Source organism: Chionomys nivalis, chromosome 20 (assembly GCF_950005125.1).
Source record: "Chionomys nivalis chromosome 20, mChiNiv1.1, whole genome shotgun sequence".
NCBI lineage: Eukaryota > Metazoa > Chordata > Mammalia > Rodentia > Cricetidae > Chionomys > Chionomys nivalis.
In genome coordinates, this window is record NC_080105.1 from 46,893,766 (window position 1) to 46,913,200 (window position 19,435).

General features: G+C 41.8%; 1 protein-coding gene across 1 annotated transcript in view; it reads right to left on the bottom strand.

The window, feature by feature from the left end:
* Kcnu1 (potassium calcium-activated channel subfamily U member 1) overlaps positions 1-19,435 on the bottom strand; it is a 65,740-nt gene that overhangs the window by 19,826 nt on the left and 26,479 nt on the right. The window contains 9 exon segments of the mRNA XM_057752343.1: positions 2,461-2,560; positions 4,877-4,994; positions 8,741-8,835; positions 8,975-9,064; positions 10,989-11,057; positions 11,611-11,723; positions 16,327-16,479; positions 16,887-16,956; positions 18,605-18,687. Of these exon segments, the coding sequence (XP_057608326.1) occupies positions 2,461-2,560; positions 4,877-4,994; positions 8,741-8,835; positions 8,975-9,064; positions 10,989-11,057; positions 11,611-11,723; positions 16,327-16,479; positions 16,887-16,956; positions 18,605-18,687 (891 nt within the window).

The window sequence follows — 19,435 nt, forward strand, 5'->3', positions numbered from 1 at the left end:
GACTCAATTTTTAATTTTGTCTCTATCTTAGCTGTGTAAATAAACAAGCTGTTTTAACTTTCAATTTCTCTGTTTAAATGTTTGAAATAGTAAATCTTTTGTGTGGAAATTGAGTAACACTGAAAGTGTGCTCTTCAACAGGTGTCAATCAACTTCAATTTTTGTTGAGCTCCTAAACTGGGTTTTTGTTTGTTTGTTTGTTCAGGGGTGATTTCTTGTTTTGTTTTTTGCTTATTTTTAAAAATTATAAAATAATTTTATTATTTTGTGTGCACGGGGTGTATTGCCTCCATGCATGACTGTGCACTACATGTGTATGTTATGCACACAGAGGTCAGGAACGGGGACTGGATGCCCTGAACTAGAGTTACATTCAGTTGTGAGACACTGTGTGGGTGTTAGGAATCGAACTTGGGTCCTTTGAGGAGCAGCCAGTGTTCTCAACTACTGAGCCATCTTTTCAGCCCTCAAGTGTGTGCATGTGTGTATGTGTGCATATAGGTGTGTGTGTGTGTGTGTGCATGTGTGCGTGCATTTGTGTGTGTTTTGAAATAGGATATCATGGTGTAGCCTTGGCTGACTTAGAACTTATTAGATAGACCAAGCTGGCCTCCAATTCACTAAGACCCACCTGTCTTTGTCTCCTATGTGCTGGGGGCTAAAGGTGTGCACCACTACACCCCACCCAAAGTCTAAGGTTAGAGGTGTGCACCACTACACCCCACCCAAAGTCTAAGGTTAGAGGTGTGCACCACTACACCCCACCCAAAGTCTAAGGTTAGAGGTGTGCACCACAACACCCCACCCAAAGTCTAAGGTTAGAGGTGTGCACAACTACAACCCACCCAAAGTCTAAGGTTAGAGGTGTGCACAACTACACCCCACCCAAAGTCTTGAAAAGTTTAAAGGAAAACACTTGAATGTTGGTAAAGACTGTTACATGTATTTAAATTTCACATGAGTGAGTTCTATAGCCTATGTACATACAAATTAGAATATTTTAAATGGATATATATATTAATAAGAATTAACACCTGACACATCCACTTATTTGATGAAATCACTACATACTGGGGAAGACTCTTTCTGCAGGGATATAAAACTACTTTTCTCCAGAGCTGCCTAGAGACTGATATGAATACTAACTAAATTAAATGGTTGTCTGTTTAATCTGATCAGTTTTAACTTAAATAATGAAGCCACTAAGTAAATGTCATGCAACGTGCCTAAAGTCTAATAGTTGCTCTGCTGAGATGACCTGAGAAATTAGAAACAATATCCATGGCAGACCGCATCTATAAACACAGCTATGGAAACCACTTCCTCCAACCAACTATGGCAAAACCTGTCTCACACTTAAGAGAAATGGTGGTTTGACAGATGCCATTGTTCAAAGTAATGCAAAATGAGTAATCAACTTGTCCCTTCTGCAAGCAGAACCAAGTTCAAAGGCTCTGAGTTTTTGAAATCTGGACTTTTCATTCCTGTGGACAAAAATTCAAAACCCAAGCATTATAAAAACCAGAGCACTTTCTAAACTCCATAAAGGACTGAGCACTCACTCTGAGCCACACACATTCTACAACCAGTATTTTAGGGGAAGTACAAAGACATGTTTGCATGCTTTATAAAACCTTCTCACCTACTGCCCTCCCTGCCTCTCTTCAGTGTGTCGATCTGGGTCCAGCTTTCAAGACCTGCTTCCACTGAAAAAGCTGAAAACACGCTTGACTTCCTACTCGGCGGACATTTACCTAGCATGGGTAGAATTGCCAAAATAGTTGTTTGACAGCTAATACATCTTCCAGCTGATATGACAGCTCTGAGATATGAATGATTCTCATCAAGTGAGTGGTCGTGTTTTATAAATATTTGAACATATTCTGTCAGGATACTAGCATTAAACCACAAAGGCAGGGAATAGGAGGAATGGCATGTGTACTAAAATGTTTTTGAAAAAGCAAGAAAATGTTTATAACTATTAAATGGTCATAGATGGGGAAATTACCCGCTTGAGAGCAGGAGGAGGGACAGAACTATCATGTCTACAAGGCTTGCTTAACAGATGTAGTTTTTAATTAAATATAAATATAGGGAAGTCAAATTTTGACCAATAAATTAGGGGCATTTTTTATTTTAAAACAAAAGAATGCAGAGTCCTTGTACGTATGTTTATCTAGGACCTTTAGATTTGTTATGTTTCAGGGAAAGCATTGTTGAAAATAATTATTTCAGAGAAGCTGCTCAGAGAAGGGCCTCATAGATGAAGTCACCTGCATTTTACACCGCAGCATGTCTTTGTCACATGCCCACGGCTCGTGGCCTGCAATGTGCGTGGCTAATGTACCTTTCCTTCCAGACTCAACGGTTTACAGACAAGCTGCTGCTTCTTGTGACTAGTAGGTCATTCTTCACCCTTTAAACTGCGTGTTACCTGAGCTTTGCGGTGTGGTCACCTACCAGAATCACCTTGTCCAAGGGTGTTGATTGGCACCAGTGAAACATTCCACTGCTGTCCAGCGGCTCGGCAGTGTCCTCCACGTTGTCATATGCCCCATTCCTGAGCAGAGAGGGGGGAGAGGCAGTTTGAGAAAGTCCAGGGAACTAGCATAGCAGCACTAGGGCCAAAGCCATAGCTTATTGGTCAGGCTCAGTCATGTGGCTCCTGCTAACACTTAGGGAGCTGGGGAATACAGATGTATTTTCAATGAGATTTAAGTTAACAACCAAAAGATAGAACCCTTCAAGTACAAAAGTCAATCTTTCCAACTCTGCAAGAGATCTTGGAGACCTTTTCTTTGTGTTTCATGGACGAAAGGCAATAGCTAACAAATTATAAGGCCTGCACTTAAGGCTTAGTTTGAGGGTCCTCTTGCTTGGAATACCCAATTTTCCTTTCCTCCCATGTCTGGACCAGCAGGATTCAGCAAGTTAGGTCCAAAGTTATGTGAGGAGCAAGGTTGAGAGAGGCCTCTGGGCTGTGGACCCTAGGCACTGCTGGACCGCCAATCAAGGCTGAATTCAGTGCCCAGAGAGGAGAGCAGAGCTTGACAAGCCATGACTGCAGCACCAGGAGCAGGGGCGGTGGGCGTGGGAAGTCGGAACTGACAGGGGAGTAAAGCTCACCACTCCCACACCCCACCACAACTCTGATGACCAGGAGGATCATGGGACGAGCATGGCAGTGACTGCATACAGCAGAGAGGAAGAAGGGTGAACCCAGCAAGCCACGGACATTATAAAAGAAAAGGGGTACAGGCCCTGGAAGTGGAGAGACTGGCAACGCTCATTATCTCCTGCCTCCATCACTGCAGTCAAGCAGAAGCACAGGAAGACAACGGAGGAGGCTGAATGTGCTAGAGACTTAATTTGGTGTATGTACCAGGTGAAGGGGTACAGAAAAGTACACCAGAAAAAGGGGTACAGGAGCTTGACACTGTGGGACCAGCAATGCTCAACACCTCCCCACCCCACTGCCAGGACGAACAAGGAATCAGGAGCAAGGGAAGAGCATGGGGCACACGGAATGTGCAGCACAGCTACGGGAACAGCAGCGGAAGTAGCACTTCGACACCACCATCTGAGAGACACGCCAGTATTCGTAAACTCTGTGTTTCGTAGGAACATATCTTGCCTTAAATTTTATAAACAAAGATCAACTAAATACCAACTTTAAGGATATCTGTCCTCTGCCAGGTATAGTGGTGCACACCTTTAATCCCAGCATTTGGGAGGCAGGAGCAGGCGGATCTCTGTGAGTTCGAGACCAGCCTGGTCTCCACCATGGGTTTAGACCTCTGCCATTGATCACTAAATGAGAGGATGATAAATATTTTAGATTGGTCTGATTTTTTTAGAAGCAACTAAACAAATAATTCTCCACCTTGTTTTCTGGTTAGTAAACTTTTTTTTTATTCTTGAGACAGAGTCTCATGTAGTCAGGTTAGCCTCACACTCACTGTGTAGACAACAATGACCTTGAACTCCCAACCTTCCCAAGTACTGGGATTACAAGAGAATGACAACATGTCTAGTTTTATGTCCCAAGCCCAGGATTTTTTTTGTTTTTGTTTGTTGTTTGCTTGTTTTCCAGACAGGGTTTCTCTGTGTAACAGTCCTAGCGGTCCCAAAACTAGCTCTTGTAGACCAGGCTGGCCTCGAACTCACAGAGATGCACCTGTCTCTGCCTTCCGAGTGCTGGGATTAAAGGCGTGCACCACCACTGCTCAGCATGCCAAGTCCAGGTTTTTGTACATGCTAGAGCACTCTACCAACTCAGCCGCATCTTCATCTCCAGGTAGAAATCCTAATACACTGAAGAACTGGAGAGAAAAGAGAGTTGGGGAGGGCGAACTCTTTGATCCCATTTTGCAGATTCAAAAACTTAGGCAATCTTAGCGAGGCATAGTGGTTTATGCCTTTAACCACAGCACTCAAGAGGCAGAGGCAGGTGGATTTCTAGAGTTTAAGGCCAGCCTGGTCTCCATAATGAGACCCTGTCTCAAAAAAAACAAAAAAACAACAATAAGCAAACAAATAAACAAACAAAACCCTTAGGCAATCTCCTTAGCAATTTGTTACAAGTATGGGGGTAATAACAAAAAGGCTATTTGGGGCTAGCTAAGAATTAGCTCTTTCATTTATAGAGTACTTGAAAGGTGACCTGAAAGAAATTGGGTGCACAAGGTTATTAGTGCCCCAAAGATCTGAGCAATGGTAGAAAAAAGTATGTGATATGGGGCCAAAGTAGGGATGAATATATTTTGTAAACAACAATTTCACTGGTCTACAGAGGTTCTGATAAAGCAAATGTTTTGATCTAAGTCAAATTTTTAATGCTGAGTGATGTAAGATGTTGCCATTCTGTGGTTCTTACCTATTCTCAAGGGTTGTGATGGCAAGAAAGCTCTCCTGTTCTCTTGAAACAGAATCCTGATTTTCTGGATTGCAAGTGGGTTTCTTATTGTTGCCTTTCATCACCACGATATCTGGCCCTGCAAGTGCACAGCAACCTCAATGAATCACACATCATCTGTCACCTCCTTCCCAGGGACTTCCCAACCATTTCCACTGACCGAATCATTTCCAGGCTCCTGCCTAGGAAGAATCTATGAATCCTTAGCGACTTCTAGGTTGAAAAGATGGATTTATAGCCAAGTCTTTGGTTTCCATCTATACCAGTGGTTCTCAAACTTCCTGATGTTGCAACTTTTAACACAGATCCTCATGTTGTAATGACCCCCAACTATAAAATTATTTTTTATTGCTACTTCATAACTAATTTTGCTGCTGTTACAAATCATAAATATCTGATAAGCAGGGTATCTGATATGCAACCCCCAACCCAAAGGTTGAGGACCACTGCCCTAAAGAATCAGACTGACTGCACAGGCTGCAAATCCACCTGGCATGTGAGAGTATCTCCTAGAGTTACTTCTGTGCTTTCTTCTGTCTTCCAAGGGGCAGAGACTGGAGTTACACAGGAGCGGGAAGCCTAACTACAAACCCTACAAACCCCCTCCTTCCTGTACATTTGGTCAGGCTCCAAGTCACCGTTGTCAGGCGTAGTGAGTTTCTATTTGATCTTCCCTTTCAGGGTATTTTTACTAACAATTCAGACTTTTAAAGAATCTGCTCTTCCGAGGGTATGTCTCAAACTGCTTGGGAATTTCCACATATATAAATAACATAAAAACTAATAATTTCCTCTTTTGCAAAAATAAAAAGAAACACACTATTACTTTTAAGGATGTTCATGAGGATAAATGCAAGAATATTTGAAATAAGTAGATTAAATAAGCAATATTGAAATGTAAGATGGAGAAAAGTCACACACGAGACATGACCCCTTGCACACATATACTCAGTCATGTCAATCTCCTCCTAAAACACAGTTCAACTTTATTAATTTATGGTACTTATCTTTCTGTCCATTGATCTGTCTATCTGCCTTTCTGTGTTGATAGTGTACAAGTAATAATTTTCTCGTATTTTAGGACAGAAATGGTAGAAAGGCTTCATGCTCTCAAGGTAAATTGTTAATATCATGACACAGTTTACTAGGGTTTTCCAGTGGGTACCTTAAGGAAGATTGCTATAAAACAACTGTGATGTTTTGAATAAGAATGCCCCCCCTATCATAGATTTGAATGCTTGGTCCCCAGGGAATGGCATTATTAGGAGATGTGGCCTTGTTGGATTGGGTGTGTCATTGGGGGTGGGCTTTGAGGTTTTAGAAGCTCAAGCCATGCCCAGTGTCATTCTTTCTTCCTGCTGCCTGACAATCCAGGTGTAGAACTCTTGGGTACTTCTCCAGCACCATGTCTGCCTGCATGCCACCATGCTTCCCACCATGATGATAATAGACTAAGTCTCTGAACTGTAAGCCAGCCCCAGTTAAATGTTTTCTTTTATAAGAACAGAATGATGTTAAAGATGAGCATTTTGCCAAGGAAAAGAGCTCCGGAAAGTTTAAAGTTGAGCGGGGCATCTGCCAGAAAGGCTGTAATGGTTAGAGAGACCTCATGCTCTGCGCTGAGACAAAAGGAAAGCCTCAAAGATAAGACCCAGTCAACAAAGACTCCAGCGTATAAGAATGCTAATTCATTTGAAAGGCCAGAGGGCCTAAACTGAGAATGCACCAAGGGATGCCCTAATCCTGGGAAACAACTAGGAACATGTTTCCTCTGTATCAGCATGTAGAAGCTGATGCAACTGTGGTCCTGCATACGGTACTGGTTTGTAGGCAGGAAAGATGCCAGACCGAGGGAGTCATGAAGCCCTGTACTGTGGTCGCAGAGAGTCACTGGGGCCAGGCAATGTATAGTGGTCTCAGAGTCCCTGCAAGCATGCCCTGAAAGCCACTATGTGTTTGGGGGCTGCCCAAAATACCCACTCCTATAAGGACTGCTTGGGAATCTCACATGGAGACTCCTTGAACCTTGTTACATGTTCTCTGAGGTTGTGGTTGTTGTTGTTGTTAAGTGCTTATAAATTATTTTTAGTGTAAGTATTTATAAGTTCTTTCAACTACTGACCAGCAGATAAATAATTGCTTTATGTGTTGTTTTATGACCTAAGACAGATCTAAATAACAAAACTCATGACCCTTTTATTTATACATCTTCTAAGTTATTGATCACCATTGTTAACATATGCCTAATTTTAAGATATATGTATGTGTATGTGTAGACATGTATGTATATATAAACATTTTAAGATAAATTCTGACCACTAAAAACAAGTTTTGATTGCTAAATATGAGGGTTTTTAAAAGTCTTTATCTTTGCCAAGTTGAGAAAAGATACAATGCAAAAGCTGGGGAACAGGATAAGCATTGGAGAAAAAAAGAGTGAGGATGCTGGAGAGACAGATGGCTCAGTGGTTAAGAGCGCATGCTGCTTGCTCTTCAGGGGATCTGAGTTTGGTTCCCAGCACCCACATTAGGTAGCTCACAATTACAATGCCAGCTCCCAGAGGATCTGACACTCTTTTCTGGCCTCCACAGGCCCCTGCACACAGATGGCATATACTCATACAGACACAGTCCTGCACACATAAATAAAAGTTAAAATACATCTAAAAATATTAACTTGCTTAAAGATATACAAAGACATCTTAAGATTTACAGATTTGTTTCATTACATTTATAAATACAATATATTATTATAAATACAATAAATTATACTCTTGCATAATGTTTTTGGGACAATACCTTATTTTTATGCTTTCATGTTTAGCATGTTTAACTCATGACCAGGCACCACCTCCTGTGAGCTGGGTCCTCCCACACCAATCAGTAACTGAGACAATGCCCCACAGACCTGCCTATAGGCCGATCTCATGGAGGTATTTCTCAGCAGCCATTCACTCCACTCAGATGATTCTAGTTTGGGTCAAGTTGACATAAATCAGTTAGCACATGGTGTTTCACTTCATATATAGTTGTTTTGTTGGGCAAAAGGTGTCTCAAGAATTGTGTAAGTAAATATAGGGGAAAGATCAGATTGAAAAAGAGATAAAAAGTTTAATCTATGAAATGTGTTCCATTCAGGAAAGTCACATTTGGAACTGATAAAGTTTCTGTTTTAAGATACTGGAATTTATCCAAGATTATGAAAGCTCCTGGAAAAGACTAACTTTTTTAGTAGAAGGGACAAACTTATCTGCACATTTAGGGTTAATCTTTCTTTTCTTGCATTAAAGTGGAAAGAGTTGCTAGTGAGCTATTGAGTTCAACTAGACAAAAGAAAGAGTTACATTCTCACACCCATGTCAGAATAAATTCACCACTATCTACCAGTGAAAAAGTGTTCAATGACTAGTCTGAAGGCAGTAATTTCATGGACAGTCTAGCCGGCGATGACGGCTGGGTTTTCAGGCTGAAGTTGAGAAAATCGCTGTGTTGTAGGGGAAGAGCAGCGACCGGCAGTCGGCATAGCTGAGGTGCATTTTGATGATGTTGTTTGCTGGCTGTGGGGCCAATGACTAAATCTCTCTGGAGTTCACTCTCCCGGTCTGTAAGGGAATTGAACTGGGCAACCACAAAGGTGTATTGTTGTCGTTCTTGTCTTACAGCTTTAGAAGACCAGTGGTCAGGTCTTGGGTCCCCAGTGGGAAGCACAGGCCTTATCTTGGCCAAGTTCAAATGCTCCTTATCTTCTCAGTGATGGAAGCCTCTTTCCCCTCCTTCGCCAGACCCCCAGGAAATAGGCTAAGGACAGAGAAAATAAGAAATTACCTAGGGCTTGTTGCTGGCTGTTTTTGCAATCACATTGTCCAATTAGCTCAGGAGTGTACACATCCTTGTGACAGGTGGAACAGTAAAAGAAGGCCCTGGACAAAGAGAGGAAATCGAGAATGACCTCAGTGACAGCTAACACCAAGGAGACATGCTGCTGCTGCCATCTGTTTCCCATTAGCTTCTATTTGGCCTAGTGTGTCCTCTCCAGAAACGACTGGCAAAGTGCAGTACCTTTTGACAGCTTGAGGGGACTCAGCAATAAAGAACCCCAGGGTGTCCTTACTCAGCTTCACTTGTGCAGAGGGATTTAGTATGAGACTACTGGAAACAGAAGGAGAAAGACAGTAAGTTTCTGCTAATCTCTGTAGCAATATTTGATGCTTCATGCTGGCATTAACAAAGGATTCTCCAATTTGACATATTAATCAAATTAAGTCTATTTTATTTACTGCCTATGCTTAATCTGTTGTGTGATTGCTACTACACAACGCTAAGGGAGGCGGAGAAGTTCCTCCTTTTGGACAGTCATTAACCTGAGATGGATTGACCAATCCACGTGCTTGATGCCTTGTTGCCTTAGGCAACCACGACAAAGAGGGCATGACCATACAGTGGACAGCCTTATGGGAAGGTGATGGTGCCAATCCTGGACCACCTGTCTCTACAATGAGCTACATATAATTAGGTTCGGGAGGTAGATCAGTGGAGCAGCACTGGCCCTGCACACACTAGACCCAGGGTTGGTCTTCAAAAGATAAAGATATTCTAGATAAACATTCTCTGATGGGAATGTAGCTCAGTGCCAGTCTGTCTGAGCAGCTGGGTCTCTGAAACCACAATAAAACAAAAAACATGAAATTGTCACAGTGGTATAACTAGTTATCAAGGTGAATTCCAACGTTCTTTTCTTTTCCAATGGCTGATGTGCTCGAAAACTGTCCTAAATTTTTCCCACGGTTTTCCTTGATGCAGCACTGTGCCGGTTACTCTGTCCCTCAGTTTCCCTCCTTGCTCCTGTTATCAGGACAGTGAAGCCCTCGCCTTTCTAATTCCCCCCAGTTCTTTCATTCCAGATAATGTGTTCCTTTCCTTCTTTACAGGCATGGTGGTGCTCACCTTTAATCCCAGTGCTTGGGAGGCAGAGGCAGGTGGATCTCTCTGAGCTCAAGGCCCGCCTGGTCTGTAGAGCATATTCCAGGCCAGGCAAGTAAGAGTCTGTCTTACACAATGAAAACAAATAATAAATAAACAAATTTAAGTTTCTTCTGTTCACTTTGGAATGAAGGTGAGTCCTGATTCTGACACATTCTGTTGTCAGTGTAGGTTAGAGTCCACTGGGAGTGTGAGAGAAGCCTTAGAAACAGCTTTTCACGTCTGCCAAGAGGGGCAGAGCGCTGTTTTGGTAGATCTTTACCCAAGACAATGTAGTGCATTTGGTGAATATTTAACTGAAAATATTAATGAGGTGTGTAATTGGTTCTGACTCTCAAAAGGAATAATATGGTTTGTGGCCCCGAAATATCACCATTAGCAAGCATATGTCTCATGTGTCTGGGGACTGTTGGACAGCTCCTTTTGGGGGGAAGAAAGGCTCTCCGAGTTCATATTAAACATCTACATATCTCTTCTTGACCTTTTGTCAAAGGTCAAGTGTAAATATTTAATTATAAAAATACTGTCACAAAACATGTAGATACTTGGTCTGAACCAAAAATTGAGAAGTGGCACAATAATAACAATAATATACCTGATCATATTTGTAAGAACTTAAAAACTTATTTTGTCTTTTTTGTTTTTTGGTTTTGTTTTGATTGTTTTCTTCCTTTCCTTTCTTTCTTTCTCTTTCTTTCCTTTCTTTCTTTCTTTCTTTCTTTCTTTCTTTCTTTCTTTCTTTCTTTCTTTCTTTCTTTCTGAGTTGGGATCTTGCTATGCAGCTCAGCCTGGACTCAAACTATCAGTGATCCTCCTTCCTCAACCTCTCAGGTGCTTAGGTTACAACATCCAGTGGTAGATAGATAGATAGATAGATAGATAGATAGATAGATAGATAGACAGACAGACTGATATATAGACATAGATAGATAGATATCAATGTTATAATATCTAGTTACAAATTCATGACTTGTAAGTGCTTGAGAAATACCAATGGTCTGATAATATCCCCTCTCTCCTTCATCTATCAACAATAGTCAAACTCCCCTCAACAACAATAAACCCTTGAAAAAATGAAAAGCTTTATCAGTACCAACAATTGTGAAATTGGGACTTGTGCTGGATGGCTATCAGCATGAGATGCATCTTCACAAAGCAAAGCCTACGAAGGAAAACAAAGGAGTATTGAGGAGGGAGACAAGTAGGAGGCTGGTCTGCATGAGCACAACCAACCCTTTCTGTTCCGCGCTGGGAAGAAAACCAACTACTCAACAGAGAAAGCAGCCCCTAAACATAGATTCCACTTGAAATTGAATCCACCTGACATAATATTTAGCAAGAATGCCAGCTGGGCCAGAGGTGAAACTGTAAAGTGCCAGAGCGGCGGTGCTCACCCTGTGGGTCGGGACCCTTTGGGGGTTGAACATCAACTACCCCACATATCAGCTATTCACATCATAATTCACAACAATAGCAAGTTACAGTTATGAAGTAGCAACAGAAACAATTTTATGGTTTTGGTTTATCACAACAGGAACTGGACTAAAGAGTCACAGTGTTGGGAAGGTTGAGAACCACTGATCTAGAGGCTCTGAACTAACTGCTCGTACATCTCAAGAGTTAGTGCCGGAGCCTGCCTACAGCGAGCCCTCCATCAGCAGTGTACGATGAGCGCACTGCGTGGAAGAATGGTGGAGAGGCTTCACTTAACATACCGGGAAACCGCAGGAAATGTCATCCCAACAAAGTCGTTAGAGAGGCGCTGTGTTAGAATTTTGTTCTTCAAGCTGTTTAAGAAATATTTTTGCCAGGGATATTTAGGGAAAACCTAGAAAATACAATCATACCATATACAGAGTTACATATAGATACATGCATATACATACATTAACATGTACAGTATGTTAATAAGGAAAACTGACCCTATAACATGGGTTGCATGGACTGCTAAGTGCCAAATCAGTTTCCACTGCCTGTATCCCAAAGAGAGGAGACACAACCTAGCGTCCATGTGGAGCAATGTTAAAGGAGGAGCCGAACTCATGTTTTCAGTGGAGTCCAAGATGATGTGCGCACTTCACCACCCAGCTTCTTCCCAGAAGGCATTGTGAAGGAGTGTTCCTGGAAAGAAGCTGTCTGTCTGTAAAGGCTGGTTGACTAATTAAAACTTCAGCGCCTGTGGAGAGTTGGGAAGACTGCAGCTCCAGAGCCTAATTACAAGTTCTCACAGTCCTCCTAAAGAGCCTTGCCTTATCTACCTCTCTCTGACCTAATTCCTGATAAATAAATAAGAACCTTTGGACTGCATTAACTTAATAAAGTCCTATTCTCCACCAATCAAAGGACTCAGAATGCAATCAGATAGTAGCAGAGGCCTGTAGCTGAGATTTCTCTGCCTGGCTGTAACTGCTGTTCAGATGTATGTACTGATGTGGATTTTTTGGTTTTGTTTTGTTTTTGTTTTTTTTTAATTATTTATTTATTTATTATGTTTACAACATTCTGTCTGTGTGTATGCCTGCAGGCCAGAAGAGGGCACCAGACCCCATTACAGATGGTTGTGAGCCACCATGTGGTTGCTGGGAATTGAACTCAGGACCTTTGGAAGAGCAGGCAATGCTCTTAACCTCTGAGCCATCTCTCCAGCCCCCTGGTTTTGGTTTTTGATTTGGCTTTTTGTTTTGTTTTTATGGGTTCTCTTTTTAAAATTTTATTTATTTATTTATTTTTTAGGTATGAGTACTGTCTGCATATATCCTGCAGGCCAGAAGAGTGCATCAGATCCCATTATAGATGGCTGTGAGTCACCATGTGGTTGCTGGGAATTGAACTCAAGACCTCTGGAAGAGCAGTCAGTGTTCTTAACCACTGAGCCATCTCTCCAGCCCCCACTGTGTGTGTGTGTTTTTAAATGTCATGATTTATGGCTTTCCTTGTTCGATTACTATGAAAACTCCATAAAATCACTTCCATATAGAAACATGGGACTCAGGGTGACTTAAATGTGTGTTCCCAGGCTCTAGTCACTCAAATTTGGCTCCAGAATAAACTATTTTATTCCCTTTGAAGTCAGAGCTACATTTTTAAGTTAACAGCATCCAAGTTTCCTTGTCAGAATTAGAATTATTTTCTCTGGCCTACAGCTAACTTTGGCATAGCAGCCTTACTGTTGTTTGAGACACTAACAGTGATACGGGAGGGGACTATGTGGAATCTAAGTTGTCATTCTCTGGATACGAAGGCTTAGGATTGACTTTATCTTACTTCTGGCTGAAAAATCACATCCACAATGAAAAGAATATTGGTGGCTTCTCCTAAGGATGAGAACCTTTTACAGGGTCATAGAAATCCAAGATGATGCTGATCGGGATTGATAATAATGCAAAACCCAAGACTAGCGGTAGGTCTCGAGAAATGAGGGCGAAGATGGCCTTTCTCTGGTGCTGCAGTGGAACCCAGGACCTTGCACATGCACCACCCTGCTCCTCAGCTACACTCCCAGCTCTAGAACGAGCATGCTTAACAAGACTGAATGCCACCTAGGGAGGTCGCTGGAAACTTCTCTTGGGATTTTGTATAAGGCAGCTTCTCATCTCCTCACCTGCTACCCTGTGAACCCTACAGTACCACCTCCACAGAGTAGGACATAAGCCAGAACCATAGATGAAAGCAACTCTTGATATGTAGATAAACTGTGACCTCAGACATTCTCCTCAAACAATTTCATGGTTTGAAAATTGCCCTGCTAAAATGGCCACCTGTTTCTGATCGTTTGGTACCCTTTCTTATTCCTTTCCTCCATACTGAGACAAAATGAATCTCTTGTTCATTCTCAATCTCTCAGAAAGCACCCGTCACAAGGAGGGCATGCAGCCATCGATGACTCAAATATAATGGTCTGTCCTGTCCCTTTAAGAGACAAGCTCCGCCCACCCCCACCCCAGCCCAAGGTAAGTGGATCTTTCTTCTGCTGCCAGCCTGGGCTCTCTCTCTGCCCTATCTCTGCTGCCTCCTCTCCTCCCTTTCCCTCCTTTCCTCTCTTCCCCTTCCCTTTCCTTCCATAACCCACTGAGCAAACTATACCCACTTTCTCTGCATGGCATCTATCCATCTTTCACCCACCGTGGCTCCTCATGGGACCAGCTGCCCCATGAGGTCTCTCATCTGCCGCCTCCCACCAACCTGGGACCCACAGAGGCCTCGGGTAGTAGGTTCAGGCTGCCCCTTGTGGCCCACCGCCGCCCCTCAGGGAGGGACCTGCCCTGTTTTAGCTAAACCATTACATCAACTACTAAAGAAACTGACCAAGTGTTTCTAGCCTGAATTATTCAGGTATTGAAAGGACACACATGTGATGGAGATGAGCTCCTTAAAGCTCAGAAAAGACAGCAAGAGGACAAAATGCATTTAGAGGAACAATCTGAGGATTCACATCATCCAGCTGGAGTAAATGTAATCAAAATTGAAGTATAAGGTAATTCTGTGGGCCTAAAGGAAGCAGGAAATGTTCTTCCAGCTACAATGTCTCATAATTCAAATAGTATAATTAAAAGTGGCACTGATTTGAGACCCTCTTGTTATAACTATGCTGGCCTGCCCTGCCACCTGGGTACCCTGCCCCTTTAAGAGACAAGTTCCACCCACTCCCAATCGCCCCCTTCCCAGCTGAGGCAAGCTGGTCTTGGCTCCCCACTCCACCTCCTCCTAAAGAGACAGCTTTCTATCTCTCTCCCCGTCTCACTTCTCTCTCCTCTCTTCCCCTTCTCTGTCATTCTATTCTCCCTCTTTCTCTCTCTTCCTCTCCAAACCCTCCCTACCTTTATACCCTTCTAATAACCACTAAATAAAGTCTCCATACCCAAGCTCTGTCTGCAAGGCATATCTGTCTGTCCCAGGGAACCTGCCAGGGTCATTCATGCCATAAATCATAACACCACTATTATGAGCATGCAGGTGTTTTACACATATTCATGCAAAGCTTGGAGAAGTTTGGTTGTGAGATTAACGACTTTCATTTTACAGACAGGGAACAGGATCAGGGAAAACCAGCACCTAACTAGAGGCACACAGCTCTGCACACTGGCCGTTATATAAGTGTGTGAGCCAAGATCTGTTATAAAACAAATGCAGCCCGTACAGGAATGACAAGCCCTGCCCTGATTCTGCGAGAATTTCAGACTTCATTTTTTTAAAAAATTATGAAGACCACAAATATCTCTTATGTTCTCAAAGTCACTTCGTGGTGCACATGGCCATGGGGTCATGTTTAATGGAGAGTAACAAGTCCGTGTCAAACAGCAGAGAAATACACGGGCAGGGTTGGTCGCACATCTATACCATGCTGTCTTTAAGGAAATAGTCTTCATATAGGATTTTCATTTCATTTGTTTCCCAGTCACAGGTGCTAAAGTCACAACAGTCAAAGAAGACACAAAATCTGTCACTTTCTCTGCAAAGTCTGAAGTCACAAGTCAACAAGGCCACACACAGTCACCACAATGTGACTGTAAGATCCTGGTCAGATTCAGGCTCATTCCCTGCTGCCTGATGCTCACTTCTGTTTATCTCTATATTGCATCATCTTTTCCTCAGAAAGACTTAGCGAAGAGTTGTGTTTCTGCTGGAGTTAGCGCTGTCAACCAGAGTGCCTTCCTCTACTCTTGCCTTTCCTTACTAAGACCATGGAAGAAAGGATGTAAATGAAGCAAACGGGGTCCAAAGAGAGGCCAAGAGGAAAACCAGCATATGCAGTAGCAAATGTAGAATGAGAATGAAATCTGTCCCCCATGAAAGACCTGCGGTCTAAGCTGAGACATGATGGGTAGACACCCAATATCAGAGACATGAAGACTGTGACCCAGAGGGCTCTGGCTCCTGGTTCCTTAGCTTTTCCACCCCTGCTGGATACTTCCTGGAAACACCGCTGAGAAGCAGCATGGTACCACTATTCGATTTATGACCACTATTTCTGTTACTGAGTGGATCTGCCCTCAAGTAATCAACAAATTAATTCGATTTTAGTTATTATTCATAACATTTCTATTTGGTTAATATAATAATTGCTATACTAATTATTTTATATTTTATTTACATTTAAATATAACTTCTCTGTTAAAACTAAAGGTGTCCATATTTCTACTCTCGATAACTCAAAGTACTTCTGAATTTATGAAAACATTTACATTTACAGCATCCTGGGATGTAAGTAGGAAGCAGAGTTACTTCCTGTTTTGCAGATCAATGTTGCAAATGCTTTAAAAATGACTTCTTCAAGACCAGGGAAACGAAACTCGAAGCCAAATCTGTTGATACTTCCCTGCCCAAGAGGCACATCCCATCTCTTGGAGACTTCTTGCATTTATTGATTTTTCCCCCTACTTCAGATCCCGCTGTGTGGGACATGGAGTAAGAACACCACTTTATAGAGTTACCTTTTGGTTCTGCTCAATAAACAGAGTGGTCAGAAAGGTGCACAGGCCTGGCACCAAGCAGCCTTGGGCTATAAATCCAAGCTTTAGCTCTGCAAAGCAGATGATATTGTCACCAGTACTCCAGTTCCAGGCAGGGATTTTTGACAGGAAACCCTATTTCATGGGAAATGAACAATGAAGGCATTAAGAATACTGATACCACCAGAAGCCTTTTCTGGGTGCATGTTCTCCTTATATAGTTGCCTCTTCACTCTTGAGAACAGAGGTGGTTTCAAGGTCAATAACAGAACACAGTCTGCCTTTGAAAGTGTCAGCTACCTCCACTGCTGCTACTTTCCAAACAAACAAACAAACAAACAAACAAAAAAGCTGAAGTTGTAAAAATGGTTCCGGTCAAATGGCTGAACTCACTAATTCTGCCCCTAGTTTGTGTCCCTAAGTGACCACTTTAAAAAGACTCCAAATTTCATCTAGTGCTGATTTGTGTGTGTGTGTGTGTGTGTAGATCCACGAAGAGACCTAAAGATGAGAAAACCAAATGCACTCAACTGCCACGATACCTTGTTGTGGGACTGAAGGAGCTCAATGATGACTCTGGTATGGGAAGAGTAGTTCTTAATAGAAAGCACCCTGGAAAAAAATCACAATGTGCTCAGTCATGTTGGCTTTGCAATATAATCCAGTTCAGAGTTAAATTTATTTGTGAATAAGTGTGGGGGTGGACTCAGCACATTACAAAATTCATTGTTAGCTTGTTTCTTCATTCTATGTTAATAGAGTTATTTTTGAGGTTTATTTATTTTTATTTCATGTATACAAGTGTTCCACTCAAACATATGTATGTCTACCACAAAGTCAGAAGAAGGTGTGAGGGACCCTGGAACGGGAGCCCTGTGCAAGAGTGATGAGTGCCCCTAGCTGCTGAGCACCTCTAGCGCCACTACATTGTTTTCTGAAAAGTACTTACAATGACATGACCAATGAAGACACACTGCTCAAGTGACCAAGTAACCAAATCTACTGGAAGGTCAGGTTTTAGTACTCGGAAACAAATTCATTGACAAGGAAGAAAGAAATAGTTTCATATACCTTAGCCTTGCACCTGGTAGCCTGAAGTAGTTAACAGAATTGTCTCATTTTATAGGTTAAGAGCCTAAAATACATCTTCTGTTCAGTGTAACATACATGATGTAATTTCTTAACTATTCCTTGCTCTGTGTAGTCATCTTCAACCACACATATTTATTTTGCTCTAGGAAGAGAGCCACCAAGATCATACTTGGAGCTTCTATCACCACAAGGAAACTTTCTGCTTACAGATACTGCATAGCTAAAGTTGGGAACACTAACTCTTTTCATGTTGAGAATATTTGCCAGAGTGCAAAGACACATCACACTCAACCATGAGTACTCTTTTCCTAGAACTACCAAAGAGAAATTCCAATAAATAAAAAATATAAATAGGATTTGTAAAATATTATTTTATACTGTGTGAATATATGTCACTGTGATGGTGTTCATAAAGAAGTTGACTGGCCAACAGCTGGACAGGTAGAGGTTAGGTGGAACTTGCAGACAAAAAGAGCATGAAATGGAAAAGGAGGAGTCTCAGAATCACAAGGAAAATCAGAAAGGAGATGAACTTGCCATATTGAGAAAAGGTACCAAGACACATGGTAAAGCATAGATAAGAAATATGAGTTAATTCAAAATGTAAGAGTTAGCTAGTTACAAGCCTGAGCTATCAGCCAAGCATTTATAATTAAGTTTCTGTGTGCTTATTTGGGAACTGGTTGCCAAGAAAGAAAAGTCCAACTACAAAAATATACAATTGGCATCTTTGTCTTTGAACTGAAAAGGATCTTAGTCATAAGGGCACTATCTAAATGCCAACCTGGAGTTACAGCTGGGAATGTAGCTCAGTTGGTAGAGTTAACATATCACGTCCTGGGTTTGGTCCTTACCACCATAAAAAGGGGGAGAGGGTGTTCGTATGCTTGCTTTTAAAATGTATATAGCTCTTATCTAGAGGAAACATCAGGGGAAAATATGGAGAAAGTCATACACAATTAGGGTGTCTATTTTCACTTCCCTTTGCATTGATTATTTTGGAGTGCACGTGGGGAAAAGAGCAAGCAGAACCCTGGCATGTGATGAACCTAGTGAATTTAAGATGATGTCTCCCCTCGTTTAGTCCTATATGATAAGTTTTGTTTCTGTGTATAAGATTACCATCATTGAGGCATGCAAGAACAAAAGAGCAACACCAGCTTCTTACCTCATGATGTTTGAATTGTCTTCAGCATGCAAGTCACTGCACAAGGGGTTGGCTAGAATCAGGCAAGCTTCTGCATACTCCATCTATTCTTCAGATTAAACAGCAGCCATCAGGTTAATGACAAAGGAAATACTCTAGCATTCCCTATTTGAAGGTTTTTATGGTTTCATCAAACTATCATCAACAAGAACAGCACACATAGGAAGGAGCCATGAACCAGACATCTTCATATCAAGACCACAGTCCTGAAAATTCTGCCAGGGAACTGAGGGCCTCTTACAGAAATTGAAAGTTGCTTTACATATGGGTACAGTTTCTACTGATGAGCAATAAGACCTTTTTCAGCAACTGCCAATACATTTATCCACCTTAAGGATACCAAACAATGGGAGAATTGGGGATATACTTGTCTACAATGAAGAGTCACTCAACATTTGGGTTCCAAATTTTAAAGAGCCAAAAAAATTATTGAAATTACTCCTACAGTAACAAATTATAAGACAGAAAAAGGTTATGCTGAGCCTGTCATTTTCTGCTTAGGAGTCTTTTCTTTAGCTTCATAGACTAGTGGCTCCCCACCTTCCTAATGCTGTGACCCCTTAATACAGTTCCTCAAGTTGTGGTGACCCTAATCATAAAATTATTTTCATTACTATTTCATAACTGTAATTTTACTACTATTATAAATAATAATGCAAATATCTGTTTTCTGATGATCGTAGGCAACCATTGTGTCATTGGACACCCCCGCCAAACGGGTCACAACTCACAAGTTGAGAACCATTGCTGTAAACTTTTTCTTTAAACTTAAATATTCAGGTTTGTTACTTA